General features: G+C 34.9%; 1 protein-coding gene across 1 annotated transcript in view; it reads right to left on the bottom strand.

Annotated features, from left to right (window-relative positions):
* ttyh3b (tweety family member 3b) overlaps nucleotides 1-15176 on the bottom strand; it is a 38313-nt gene that overhangs the window by 7673 nt on the left and 15464 nt on the right. The window contains exons 4-12 of the mRNA XM_016249186.1: nucleotides 9155-9266; nucleotides 8076-8296; nucleotides 7683-7778; nucleotides 5049-5121; nucleotides 4265-4340; nucleotides 2465-2520; nucleotides 2286-2378; nucleotides 2071-2163; nucleotides 411-547 (exon numbers count right to left, since the gene is read on the bottom strand). Coding sequence (XP_016104672.1) covers nucleotides 411-547; nucleotides 2071-2163; nucleotides 2286-2378; nucleotides 2465-2520; nucleotides 4265-4340; nucleotides 5049-5121; nucleotides 7683-7778; nucleotides 8076-8296; nucleotides 9155-9266 — 957 coding nt within the window. The remainder of the gene's footprint in view (nucleotides 1-410; nucleotides 548-2070; nucleotides 2164-2285; nucleotides 2379-2464; nucleotides 2521-4264; nucleotides 4341-5048; nucleotides 5122-7682; nucleotides 7779-8075; nucleotides 8297-9154; nucleotides 9267-15176) is intronic.

Genomic DNA, 15176 nt, shown 5'->3' with positions numbered 1-15176 from the left:
GCGAGTCAAATAACAAATACCTCCATTGCCGTAATTCAAAATACTCCTCTCAAAATGTACTACTATTTTGCTTTTATACGCAAGCTATATTTAGATTACCCATAGAGCACTACAAAACAAGTGTGTCTCTCACACATACTACAGGGCAGTGGGTTTTCCAAATCTAAGACACAAAGAGGAATGAACGACAAGACAACAGAAGCCACACACAGTCATGAGAAGATGATTAATATGTGAAAACAGAAGGAGCAGATGTGAAAATAAAAGCATTAAACAAACACGTGACTGGCAGTCAATTCTCTGTCCATGAACTGAAGTCCTTGCCTGTCTACTGGAGCTGCATTTAATATACCTTGCCCTCCTCAACCCATCCCCCGTTTTTTGGAGCATTTTGACCCTTGCCCTCTCACCTCTTGCTCTGCCAAGTGTGAGGCACACTGCAAACGATGGAGCTAAACATTAGCGCAGTGATGAATGAGAAAAGGACCAGATAAATAAGCCCCTCCACTCCATCGTAACACAGTCCGGTCAGAGCCTGCACATAGTCCTGTGAGAAAGAAAAAAAAATGATGAACAGTAATATGAAAAGTCTTGCTTTGGAAGTCTTTCAACACTCTAAAGGAAGTGGCATAAATGCATTTGCACAGGTAGTACAAGCATAATCATGGGAAGTAATATATGAGTGTTCCTTCAACTTCAAACACTTTTATGCCCCTTTTTGTAATACAAAAGTTTGGGGTCAGTAAGATTTTAAATGGTTTTGAAAGAAATCTCACTAAGGCTGTTTATTTGATACAAATACAGAAATATTGTGAAATATTATTACAATTGATTCAACTATATTTTATATAAATTCAACTTTATTATTCTTAAAAATGTATCTTTGATATCTTTGTTTCAAGATTCTTTGATGAATTGAAAATTCAAAAGAACAGCATTTATTTGAAATAGAAACATTTAGTAACATTAAAATGTTCTTTACTGTCACTACTAAACAATTTAATGTGTACTTGCTGTGAAAAATGTAATTTCTCAAATAAATAAATAAATTCCACAATCGTACTTACCCCCATACTTTTTAACGGTAGTCAGTGTTGAGCTTGTTACTCAAAAAATTTAATTTATTACCTTTTACTAGTTACTCCTTTCAAAAGTAATATTATTACTTTACTTATTACTTTCTGGCAACAGTAATTAGTTACACTACACTACTAGTTACATTACTTTTCCTTCACACCCCACAGAAATTGTAATTGCATATCTTACCCAAAAATTCTTCTGAAATGTTACTAGCAATATATTTCTGCCTCATCATTTGACCAAAATCCACATTGGATCACAGTCAGAAGTTATTACAAACACTCATTAATTGTCATGTGTAGCTTGAAGCTAATTGTAGCTATACTTTCTCTGTTACCCATATACGATTATATTTCATGATTTTATCAAAAGAAATAGCAGAAGTTCGTAAAAAATGTTTTGTTTTCCAAAAGATTTTTAATTATAGTGATACAATTTATATATCGGGATCAAAGGGATATGGGTGGGCAAGCCATGTAATGCCAGAGTAAAGCAATGCCACCACTTCCATAATGCCACACCTTATACATTGGTGTTCAGATCGTCTTTTCTTCTCACAAAATCAATGTATTGGCAACATTTTCATCCGCTGAATGTAAGCTTTTCCATATTCCAAGCTTGCCTGGTGCACTGGTGACTTCATGAGTCATGAAAATTATAAAAATATCCCAAAGACTTTCAATTTTAAACATATTAAAATTAATTTGAATACTCAGTGCGAAACTGATTGTCCCACATTTGTGGTGTGATTTCCACCACACTGAACAATTCTAATAAAATTTTTGTAAAACACAGATATCAGGGGGTAAGGTGGATCAGAGGCATACACTTTTAATAATAATAATAATAATAATGCATTTATTTTATGTAGCAGCTTTAAAAGTATAATGCATCATTTTGTCATTACACAGAATTTACTTGTCAGTTTAAAGACATTGAAAGTGAAGTCATCTAAAAAAATTTGTATATTTTTCATATTAACACACGCACCATGTGCAGGCCCCGACAGTCGACCAGGGCAGTGAGGTGGTGGAGACTGATTTCAGTGGAGTTTAACACCGCCTGCATCTCCTCCAGGTTACTCTGATAACCAACCCATAGAGAGACAAAGAACATAAACAAATAAACATCCATATACCGAGCACAGAATATGTACGGAGTACTGAGTTTCTCGTACAGTACTGAGTACATCCGCAATCTCACACCTTAGTCTTGGGGAATTCTCGAATAGCTGAGCGCAAGAGCTCGGAAACATCATCCTGCATCTCCACAAGAGCTTTATGGCTTCCGGAGAGTTTCTGCAAATCAGAGGACCGATTTATAATTCATGAAAGAGAACAAGAGAGACAATGAGAAATAGAACAGAGGAAGAATAATTATGTACCTGCTGAAATGGGTTGGTCTGTCCCATGCTGCACCTCAGATAATACTGCATGATATCTAACACAGATAATAACCAATACACATGAATTCAATAAATATGTTAATTTTTTTACTCCTCAAATGTGAGACATCACATAATGGTAGGCTTCCCAAACATTCCCCTCATCTTGCGTCGATCAATACACAGATATTCTTGATCAGATATTGAAATAATGTTGAAATCACGCTGCAAAGAAAACAGTCGATGCAAACTAACAAAACTTGGCAGTGAATCTGTTGGAAGCACTGCATGCATCTGCCTCTCGAGTCACTGTGACCCGCTAGTTCATTATTTACTAAGCCAGCTGGCTGAGATTACTGACAATGCCAACTAGCTTCATTTGTTAGGATATCAAGTGTCTTTTCTGTGTGTATGTGTGAGTATGAGTGTATGTGAGAGAGAGATGACTGTAAAGGTGCTGCATGAATCTGAACCCTATTACTGTGTTCATGTGCTTGAAAAACAGACAAGAGAAAGAGAATGAGAGAAGCAGAGGTTTAATGATTAATTAACCTCACACTCCAAATCATCACACTTATAGTGGGTGCAGATGGATACGATAAAAATAGAAAAAAATATAATAAAACGTAACTGTAAGAAACCTATGAACCGGCAAATATGGCATAATTTTAGCTTTAAGATATGTTTGAGTGAATTTCAATAAATATTGTGTAAACTAATTTTATTTTAGTAATTTTGTGTATTTATCATTTGCTACTATTACATGATATCATATACATAACCATTCAAAAGGTTTGGAGTCTGTGAGATATTTTGTTGTGTTTGAAATCATCTCTTTTACTCGACAAGAAATACAGTAATACTTTAAAATATAATTGCAAATTAAAATAACTGCTTTGTATTTTAATATATGTTTTAAAACAATTTATTCCTGTCATGACAAAACTGAATTTTCTGAAAAAGCTGAATTTTGAATCTTTGATGAACAGACAAAAAGTAATTTAAAAATGCTTTATAAACATCTTTACTGTCACTTCAGATATTCAGTATTCATTTCTTACTCTAAAAACCTTACTGACCCCAAACTTTTGAACAGAAGCGTTTTATGTGTCCTGTTAATGAATATGCAGGAGGAAGTAAATACACAGATGTAAGATTATTGACAAGATTTATTGGTCTGCAGACACACCTCCCATTGCCTTCAACAAAGACAAACAAAGAGAAATGTGAATGCTTCCAGCAGTGAAGAATAAGTGTGTATGCAAGTGTGAATGAGTATTCATTGAGAATGTGTTGTGTAGGGACTGAGAGGATCATGAATTGTATCCCCTGTGGGAACTAATTAGCAATGACATTCATGTCTGTTCAGGAAAGCCAAGGTCTGAGCGCAAGATACAAAACCTGCTTTGTACATTAACACCCTTTAAGAAAGCCTCCTCTGCACAGCAATGCTCCAGGATATTTCAAGTGAATGAAAGAGCGATTGTGAGCATACACATTTTCAGTGGGGAGTATTGAGTTCAAGTCTTTGACAATGCATTGAATTATCAGTATATATATAAAAATAAATAAATAAAATGCAAGTAAGAAACAAATGCATTTAGTACTTTCTTTAATCTGTACTTCTACTACTTTTGGTAACATAACGAATGTATCTGTTTCTGTCTGTATATAATTGTCTATGCCATTGTGAGGGTTTTTTTGTGATCTGAGCCTTGTCACAAGCATCTAAATGCCCAGTGAACCCTGCATAAACTGTGTGAAAGACAAACAAACTCAACTTGACTTAGGGACACATACCTTGGTTGATAACGGCATTCTCACGTGTCACTTTGGTGATGTAAGAGTCAGGGGCAACACAAAAATCACTGGCAGTCTAAGGAAGAGAACAACACATGAAGCATGGATCACACACACAACACAAACCCTCAAATACAGGCCTAAAAACAAACACATTTAAGTGACAGATCTAAATACTGCAATTTCAAGCGTTTGGGGTCAGTTAGCTTTTAAAGGGATTAATATTATTCAGATAGGACTCATTAAATTAATCAAAAGTGACAGGAAAGACATTCACATTATTATACAAAAAATTCTAGATCCAATAAATGCTTTTCTTTTGAACTTTCTAATTAATCACCGAATCCTGAAAATGATGCATTGCGGTTTCCACATAAATATGAAGTTTCACATTTATATTCAGCATATTAGAATGATTTTTGAAGGACAATGTGACATTGAAGACTGGAGTAATGATGCTGAAAATTCAGCTTTGCATCACGGTAATAAATTACATTAGCAGTTATTTTACATTGTGATAATATTTGGCAATATTACCGTTTTAAAAATATTACCGTTGATTAAATAAATGCAGCCTTGGTGAACATAATAGACTTTTTAGAAACATCTTTTAGGCCCCACACTTAGAAGAGTAGTGTATATACTTATTTTATTATATATTCCCCTGAAGAAAATAATCCCCACATAATTTGTCTCTAGTCTTTTTAGACAGCCATAGAACCAAACAGAAATATATTGGCATAAAATTGAATAGAATTAAAGGTGTTTTTGCTAATATACTCACCACAGCAACAGAAAACTCCAGCCCAAGTGAAGCCCAGCTGATCACCAGCGTCAGCACACCTAGCAAACAAACACTGAAGGAGAGAAAGAGATTATTCATTACCACAGAAAATATGAAAAAAAAAAATGGTCATGCGCTTACAATGGAAAAAATTCGGACACTTTTTTAGAGTGCTTATTTTAATTCTTCTCTACAATAATGGCTGTCATTTGAGTCTTTTAATGGTGGGACTAGGCGAATGAGTGTCTATAGTTATTCCTGTAAGCAAAGCCGAAATGTTTCGGTGTTGTTGATGGATATTTTCTAGTTGGTTTCTTTTTAAACTTGTTTAGGCTCATGGTGAGTAACCCAGATTGAAAACATCTCTGGAGATTCAAACAACCTCCCACTCACCAAATGTGCTTCTAGATACACATGCGCCCTAAAACACTAATATAAACACAAACAAACATGCATGTACATAACACGCGGCAGAAGAGGTGTCTAATTGCAGCAGAAGGAGTGAAAAAGTGAGTCAGAGTGAATCAAGGGGAGATCTTCACCCTCCCTAGTAAACTAAATAGATTTAGTTTTGCCTGAATCCTTCTCTCCTCTGCCAACTCCTCTCTCTGATTCGTGCTCTCTCTCTCTCACACCATTTCTAAAGGCTTTCAGAGAATGAATCTCAATTTTGCATAGTTACAGGCTAAAAATAGGCATTTTCACACAACGATTTCCAACCTGGAAATTTTCAAAGTGAAACTGTAAACTCAGGTAGTGCAGTTTAATCTGAGGCACCTCCTGCAATCCACCAGGAAAACAAGAAAATCCCTTTTGATGTTCCCTGAAATATCACATGATCTTGCATATCAACATTCTGACATTCATTATTTTTCTTACACTTCAAGATTTCTTTGTTGTGAGTCAAAGTAAATTACATTCCTTAAATTCTACTGATATGTGTTCAGAGTTTAATTCCAGGTCACTCACTCTCTGTGATTCTATATTGTCATGTCACATCTCAAACCATCCTGCCGAATTCAGTAACACCCATAAATATTATTAAAATCTGATTTTATAACACTGTTGTTTTAGTATTATTTATATAATTTATATACTAATATAGTATTTAGCAATGCTTCATTTTAACTGTACTTTAACTTTTAGTCATTTTGTTTAGGTTTTTTTGTTTTTGTTTCTGAATTTCTATTCATTTTAGCATTTCTATTCATTTTAGCATTTAGCATTCATTTCAATTCAGGTTTACTTTTGTAATTTTAGTAAATTCAAGTTTTGCATCTAATATTTTATTAAAGCAATAAGCCCCAAGAAGCCGTGGTTTACAGTGAATTTATAAGAGCTAAGGGGCGTTGTTAGAACCCCCTTAGCTGTTATAAATTCACTGTAAACCACGGCTTCACGGGGCTTATTGCTTTTATAAAACGGTTATTCCATATACGTAGTACGGTTTCACAAAATAAAACAGAGCAAATAAAGTGTAATGATATTAATAAAAACAGTATTCTTCCACCAAACAATGTAGTTCCTCAGAATCATTTGTGGTTGCAACAAAGTGTTTGCCGAGCAACACACAGAAGTAAACAAAAGTGTATGTTTGTAGAGTACCGTATTGACCCGAATATAAGACAATGTTTTTTTCTTGAAAATGCATCTGAAAAAACGCGGTCGTCTTATATGCAGGGTCTAGACTTTGACATGTCAATAATACACCCACAACAATAGGTGGCGCCAAAGAAGCATAAAACAAGGGTGCCATGAAATACGTAATGTAATGCGCGTTGTAAAGATCGCGAGTAAAAACAAAAGAAAAAGAAAACCTTACAGCGGCATGAGTCGTGACTGTCACGTTAGCCTGATGGGACCAAACTCCCTTTGTGATTTTAAAACGTAAGACAGTACCCAGATTTGAAGACTACAGTAAGATTTAACTTCTACTGTTAATAAGATTTTGGTAGGCGACTATTAGATGGATGGCCTAAATGGCCTAATTCAGATGGGCTACCTGTTTTTTTTATTTTATGGTATATCAAAAAGTGTATATTTTTTTAATGTGATTGTTGGTACATTTTACCAGTTTTTACCATACCTTCAAAACAAAAATTAAAATAGAAAAAATATGCAATATGAAAATAATTGAAGACAAAATGTGTTTTACTGAGAAAAAAACAGATTTGGTTTTTAAAAAGCCTTTTTCTAAAAGGCACATCTGGAAAAAGGGGGGTTGTCTTATATTCGGGCTAATACGGTAATTTACAACAGCGTCGAACGTGGCTCAGCCAATCAGAATCAAGGACCGGAACTATCCATTTTATTATTTATTTTAGCTTTATTTTAGTTAATGAAAGTGAAAGTTTTAATCATTTTAGGTAAAAATAACAGCTGTTTCACAGATAGCAAATCAGCACAAAAATACATATACTGTATATTGGGTAATATTGAGTAAAATAGTGTAATTTTGGATAGAAATAAAAAATTATAAATTTTGACACTAAATAAAAAAGAAAAACAATATTAATATGTTGTTTCTTAAAGGTATAGAAAAGGTTCTTTAGGAACCATTTTGTGATAGATTACATGGGTGGCTATTGTGTGTGATATTAACTAAAAACATGTGTTAATCATTTCTGCACTTACCTGATCAAGATGCTTCTTGAGTTGCGTATGAGACCAACCAAAATGAGCAGGCAGATTATAACATCAAAGAGCAGCAGACCCAGATAACCCAACCACCTACAAAACACACATACACATGATCTCTTCCAGATGGCTGGAAATGTCTTTATAACTCCATCCAAAAGTAGTAACAAGTCTGGACTTTATTATTGAGAAACTCTATTGTGCATGTCCATAAACTCTTAATTTACTTCTTTGGACATTTAGTCATTCTTATGTGAAAAACAAATCATGCCAGACTACTACTTTGTAAAAAACCAAGAGGATTTTAGAAACCAGTACTATCTGGGTAATACCTCTGAAACAAATTTAGCCATCACAGAGCATGATGACTAGACTGGACTTCTTAATTACCTGTACCAGTCATACTGCTCAGTGAGGGATGCCAGGTGATCCAGAGAGATATCCGTACTGCTCCAGAAAGGCACCTCCACCATCAGATTGATCAGCTCGTCCAGCTGACCCTGCAGTTTCTGGACGATGGACAGGTAGTCTGTATGTTTGGAGTACACAGTCTCCAGCTGCACCAAACCCTCCTGCAGGGTTTCATTCAGACTGCTGGTGCTCTCTGATACCTAAAACACATAAACAAGCACATATTTTAGGCTCAATAAATCAGATCCTTTTTTTCTGCCCCCTGAATCAAACTGGCAGGTCATAATGTAGGTTATCATAAGCGACCCTATCAAATGGAGGATGCTTTGAAAGGCTATGCGTTCAGCTGTTTGTGTCAAAGTGAAATACACTTTGATCTTAATTGCTATTCAGCTGAAAATGATTTTTCGGTTTCAGTCAAAACTTTTGAAAGGCCGGAATTGTTGTGACATTTCAATGCTGTGCAATTTACAAGCTTACATACAACAAGTGTTGATCGTTAAATAAATTTGATTCATTAATTGATTATTAGATAAACTTTATTTTCCTTTTCGGCTTTCACTGAATGAAAACTAGGACTCGATGACCTCTCAGGCTTTCTAACAGTTGCTAATGGATATTTTGATACACATAATTAAGTCCTAGCCAGCCAACCAAAACAATTAAACCCTCAACCTTATGAATGCATTAACATTTAATAACCCTGTAAGCTGGGGGTTTTAGCGATGGCTATGAGGTGCAGTACAGTATTTGGCAACAGAAGCAGAGTGTTTATTTGAGTTAAAGTGTTCAGCAAAGGGCAATGAACTCTAGCCTCAGCAGTGGGGAGTTCAGTAGAGACAGAGGTACATTTTTGGCACCACGGTCCTTTAGTATTGGTATGCCGTGCGACCCTATTAGTCAGGGCTGTAAAATAGCTAGCAATCGTGGTAAAGTGCTTGAAAAAAAGTAGTTAGGTATTTAGGACTAACAACAGAAGTGCAGTTAAGTATGTTTTTAACACCTGGATAAGGCAAAATGTCCCCAGCTCAGAACAAACAAAAACGTCAATGACTCACCAGTTTGTCGATGCCTGCCACTGTTTGGTTAGCATGGCGCAAAGAGTATGTCAGGCGTGTCATGCCATCGCACGTTTCGCCGTTTCCGTAGAAACCAACTGCAATGCCAGCACTGCGGGAAAGTGATCAAAACGGGAATTAGCTCATGTGAATGTGGCAGATTCTTTTATATAGGCTGTAAATCAACTCTCTCACACAAGCAACGTCTTTATTCTGAAACACTAAGAGTACAAAAACATGAAAATGCCCAGGTTAGCAGAGCAGAGTGTTGTTTTTTACTTTTACAAAGACAATAAAACTAATCCATGCGCTTTCCCAAAAGTTTCCAGCTTGTATCAGAAAAAAATTGAACGCTTATAGTCAACCTAAACTGTAGTGTGTGTGTGTATATGTGTGTGCTATATACACACACACACACACACACACACACACACAAGTCAACATTTGAAGTGGATCAAAACCTTTCACCAAAGTTGTCCTAAAACTTAAAACCAAAATGTGTTCTTGTCTTAGGACAATTTTATGAACTTTTTTGATCCACTTCAAATGCTGACTACTGTATATACATATATATATATATATACACATATATGTACATATCAAACATTGTTCACGTAATTTTCTGTTCTTTTTCTTTTAAACTTTCTAGTCAATGAGTAATGGCTGCTGAAAATCTGCTTTGCCAGCAACTGAACATTTAAAAAAAATATTCAAATAGAAAACCATTATTTAAAATTTTCATAATATTTCAGTTTTACTATATTTTTGATCAAATAAATGTAGAAATGGTGAGCAAAAGAGACTTATTTCAAAAACATTAAAAAAACCATTCAGTCCATTTAAACACTTTATGAAGCTGACATTTACTCTTTTGGACATTTGTTATTACAGTAATACCTATATGGGTAAATTAACACAAAGGAATTAATGTGCAATAATGAAGCATTTATTGTAGTGCTGTAAAACGATTAATTTTTTGTTTAAAGTTTTTGTTTACATAATTTATGTATGTGTACTGTGTATATTTATTATGTATACATAAATACACACACATACAGTATATATTTAGAAAATTATTTCAAGTACATTAATCTCAGGGTGGTTTTAGTGTGTACGCGTGAGCATTTTATCTGATGCCATGTGCACATTTTCCTGCATGTGTTACTCTTTTTCTCTGTCCCTCAAATACAAGAGGATTTAGGCAGGACAGCTCTTATAAGCTTAAGAGTGTGTGAGACAGAGATATCGAGAGAGAGGTCAAGCTGTCATTCTTTGTTAAGGTCAGGAGTCACGTGGCTCACCGAGGATTTCCCACTGTTACCCAGAAACCCTCACGCTAACAGCACTGACCACAATCATCCGCACAATCATCTGTTAGATCGCGTGAGTGGGCACATATGCTAACAGTTCTGTTTGTAGAATAATAGTAACTGTATACAAAACTGGTTGTTAAAGTATAATGAGTATGAAAATATTTGATTCATAAGTGCTACAGTGTTGATTTAAGATGGTAATATGATCATACTGAATCATTAAGCACACTTAACTAAAAAACAGAGCACCTCAATTACAAAGGTACTTCCATGTTTATTTGTAGCAGTACCATTTCTTCAAGCACCTTAGTACATACAATAGTACATTAATTTCAGTACAGAGTATTGTGGTTTTGCTCTATTGATTTTGATTAAATGTGCAGGTCTATGATCGTTCAGAAATGTGGTTGGCTTGAACTGATGACATAGATGGGTCACTTTCAAACATAAATGCGATTCGGGATAAACAACCTCAGACTTTCAAACCTTAACAAGATCAGCTGAGGTTAATGTCGTTGTAATGGAAAATAAGCCATTACTTTTTATGAGTCCTGGCTTCTTTAAATAGAATTGATTCTGGCTTGATGGGTCAATTACTGAGCCAAAGCATTATCCATTAAACAAGACAAAAAGTACTCACAATTAAACAGTGGACACAAATACATAAATATATAAACAGACACAATCTTTGTGAGAATCTGGCAGTGTTAGATAAGAGATATTGAATAATGACGCTCTGCGGCTATAGCACTCATATATACGCAGTGCCCACACACACACACACACACACACACACTGGCAGAGAGACCTGCAGTGCATTATTCATCTCGCAGCTTCAGTGTTCAAAATCTGATTCTGTTGCTATGGCAACATCGCCAAGGCACCAAGGGGGCAGCGCCGGGAGAGGGGGGAAAATTGATGTGAGGGCGACAGAGGGAAAAAGAGAGAACGCAATACAGAGAGAAAGAAAATATTTTTATCTACGGCGAGTTTCCTCAGCCCAGGACAAAATCTTATGCGCACATATGCTGCTGCTGCTGCAAAAAAAAACTTAGATCAGTTGGTTTGTCTCATTATTTCCAGTAAACATGTGAAAACATCAGTGTCAAAAACATCTTTGAAACAAAATACATTTATCCGTGAAGCAATATTACATAAGATTTGTTATAAGAAAATTTTTTGATGCAATGGCAGATTTTTCATTTGTTTGTGAAAAATCTGATACATTGATACTAAATGTATCATTTTATTTCTTATTTTCTAATAGACACTTGCGGTGTAAAACAATATCAAGAATGTCTATGCTGTAAAATAAAAAACAATCAAATACTATTTAAAAAAAGTTTCAGGATGAATGAATGAATTATTAAGTTAATTAATTAATTATAAAATAGGAGAACAGCTAAGAGAAATATTTTTATATTTCTTCTGACCTGTATCATGATTCAAACTGGGTGAACTACTAACTCTGGTCTCTTAACGATTACATTAAATGTTCTTTTAGTACTTTTAGGGACGCTCAATATGCTTAAAAAATTATTAAATAATGAAATTTTGAAGAATATCGGTAACTAAATTATTTCGGGAAATAAAAATAATACATTTAATTAGTTTTATGCTTCAAACAAATAAAAAAATCTGCCATTGTAGCAATAAAAAAAAAAGCATATTCAATTTTCTGAAAATAAATCATATGTAATATTGCTTCATGGATACATTTATTTTGTTTCAAAAATGAGTATTTTGAACAGTTCTGAATGAGAACACATTCACTGAGCTACTAAAGGCACAAAATATTAGGGAGATCAGGGTTTTAGGAGAGCGCTCCGGTGTTTTAGGTCACTCAATGGAGCATGTGCACATGTGTGCATTAGTCCATGTGTGCACTATTTGATGTGCTTAACGATGCATGAGACACAATGTGTTTCATCTGAGCCATCATATCAGCATGACATCTCTCATCTCTGCCATGGACCCATCACTCAGTGTGATCCGCAACTCGCTCTCTTTTCCCAGTTAAGCTTTATCTGCATCAATCAGTCATCATTGTCCTTTTCTCTGCGTCTTTCTGCATCCATCTCTCTCTAAGGGAAATAATCTCTTCTTTGTTTGTCAATCACAGCGGTGAATGGCAGAGCATGAAGTCAGATATAGGACAGATGAGAGAAAGGAGGAGGAAGGGAAGGCAGAAGGGGTGGAACAGAGGGGAGGAGATCGTCTGATGACCCTTGTGGGGTGACAAATGGGAGGAGAGACCAGAAAATAATCTGAACAGAAGACAAAGAAAGCAACCTAAAAGCAATTAGAACAATAATCAATAAGAGTTACTGAAAACAAAACGGTCTAAAATTTGTATGCAAAATTAAGACTTATTATTTACACAAATTAATGTAACTGTTTACTTTAGAAGCGTTTTCCCCTTTAGCAGCTAAATGTCAATGTATTTACAATGATTATTTGCAAAGGCATTAATAATCATTATTGATGTACATTATTTTTATTATTCACATTAATAATAATAATAATAATAAGTTAAATTATGTGTTTAACACATTGTATTTGTTTTGTATTTTCACAAAAAAAAACATTTTAAACAATAATTAGCAGTCCTCCTGTTAAAAAATGCTTGAGGTCACATGACCTGCTGAATATTACTCACTTCATCTCAGTAACTTCTATATTATCAGACACTTTTGGTTAGATTCATCAATAAATTAATCATGACTAACAAATATGCCTGTGAATGTTTGGTTTTTTTAATCTCTAAAATGGCATAAGTAACTAAAATGAGCTTTCACATCATAGGGTCATGCACAAAAAATTACATCTTTAATTAGAATAGAACCATTTAAAATCCTTTTGCTACAATCACAGCTTTTTATTTACTTTTATACGAGCCCAAAATCTCAGGTCACAACAAGCAGTTCTCTTTAGATAATCTAAAGTAGTTCTGTGCAGCTTCTATTTCAAGACTAAATCACTTTATTTCTGCATCACGACCACTGAAAAGAGCAGCTGGTATTATTAAACAGGGTCATTGCAGGACAATGGGGTATACTTCGAACGTCACCTGGCAAAACCGGAGAACATGTCTCATCGCATTCATTTGTCTGAGAAAGTGTTAACAGCATTATGAACTGATGGCGATATCTATGCACTTTTGAGGTAATCAGTTAACCTAACTAGGGTTGCAAAGGGGTGGAAAATTTCTGGTAAATTTCCGGAAACTTTCCAAAAATCCCTGAAATATTCAAAACAAAAATCCTGGAAAGTTTGCAAAATTTCTGGAATGCTTCCGAATTTTCGAAAATTGTATTACTGGTGTTTTATTTAAAATAAAAAATAAAATAAAAAAACTTTTCGATATCAATCTGCATATGCGATGGACATCAGTTTGGCTCATCCTTGAGAAAAATAGCTCCATATTTAACAAAGCACATACAAAAGAGCTGAAACGGAAGCAATGCGACCTCTTTTAAAGAATACGGAAGTTTGTTACAAAAAAATCCTGGAAAGTTTGCAAAATTTCTGGAATGCTTCCGAATTTTCGAAAATTTTATTACTGGTGTTTTATTTAAAATAAAAAATAAAATAAAAAAACTTTTCGATATCAATCTGCATATGCGATGGACATCAGTTTGGCTCATCCTTGAGAAAAATAGCTCCATATTTAACAAAGCACATACAAAAGAGCTGAAACGGAAGCAATGCGACCTCTTTTAAAGAATACGGAAGTTTGTTACACATGACCCTCATTCAGCCGGCATTATTCTAACCCCTAACTAATGCAGGCACTTGATTAAACTATTTAACCTCTGTGTCCTGGCTTCAGCGTGGACTGGCTGCCAGCCTGAACTGACCTCTCACCTCTCTCTATATTTAAAGAGATCTGACAGGAATGAGTAGAGATGTTTTCACAAGAGACCAAATGTATACAAGACACACTGCAGCTAGCTTAGACAAATAGAACAGAAAGATGATATATATAGTACCATGTCAGTCTATAAAAACTGTTTAAAATATTGAAATGTCAAGGTCAACTAAGGTAATGTAACTGATTTAGCAAAAGTGACAAGAAAGCAGATGGAAGCTTGTTAACCCAACAATCAAATGTAACAGCATGTGGATTGTGAAAAGTTTTCTAACAGGACATATCCTGAACAATGAAAGGGTTAACAAAGCAAAGCCTGTGCACCCGAGAACCAGACAGGGATTATTACTAAAAATACCATCCGTTTCACACTGCGCAAGGAGAAACACACACCTACTATTTCAAATGAATCCCGGCCAGCGGCACTCATCAGCGTGGGTTAGGCGTTTAATAAGCTGCCATATGTGTTACATGATTTATGTGTCATACAGCAATTACTTAAGAGCTCTTTAGTTCTTTTTTTTGGGGGGGGGGGCTTTTTGTAACAAATACATATCTTTTTGGATTGAAGGTTCCTGTTTGAATTTACTATTCTCTAGGAATTTACTACTCTCTTGGCAGATATTTAATGGGACGGACCAACTAAAAAAAAATTTATATTCCATCATTCCATCATCATTTACTCACCCTCATGTCATTCCAAACCTGTATGATTTTCTTACTTCTGTGGAACATAAAAGATATTGCGAACAATGCCTTTTTAAACATATAATAGATGTCAGAACGTTGTTTAGTTACTAACATTCTTAAAAATATCTTCTTTTATGTTCCACAGAAG

Source organism: Sinocyclocheilus grahami, unplaced genomic scaffold (genome assembly GCF_001515645.1).
Source record: "Sinocyclocheilus grahami isolate Dianchi unplaced genomic scaffold, SAMN03320097.WGS_v1.1 scaffold25.1, whole genome shotgun sequence".
In the NCBI taxonomy this organism is placed as follows: Eukaryota; Metazoa; Chordata; class Actinopteri; order Cypriniformes; family Cyprinidae; genus Sinocyclocheilus; species Sinocyclocheilus grahami.
This window is presented reverse-complemented; position numbering and strand designations above follow the sequence as displayed.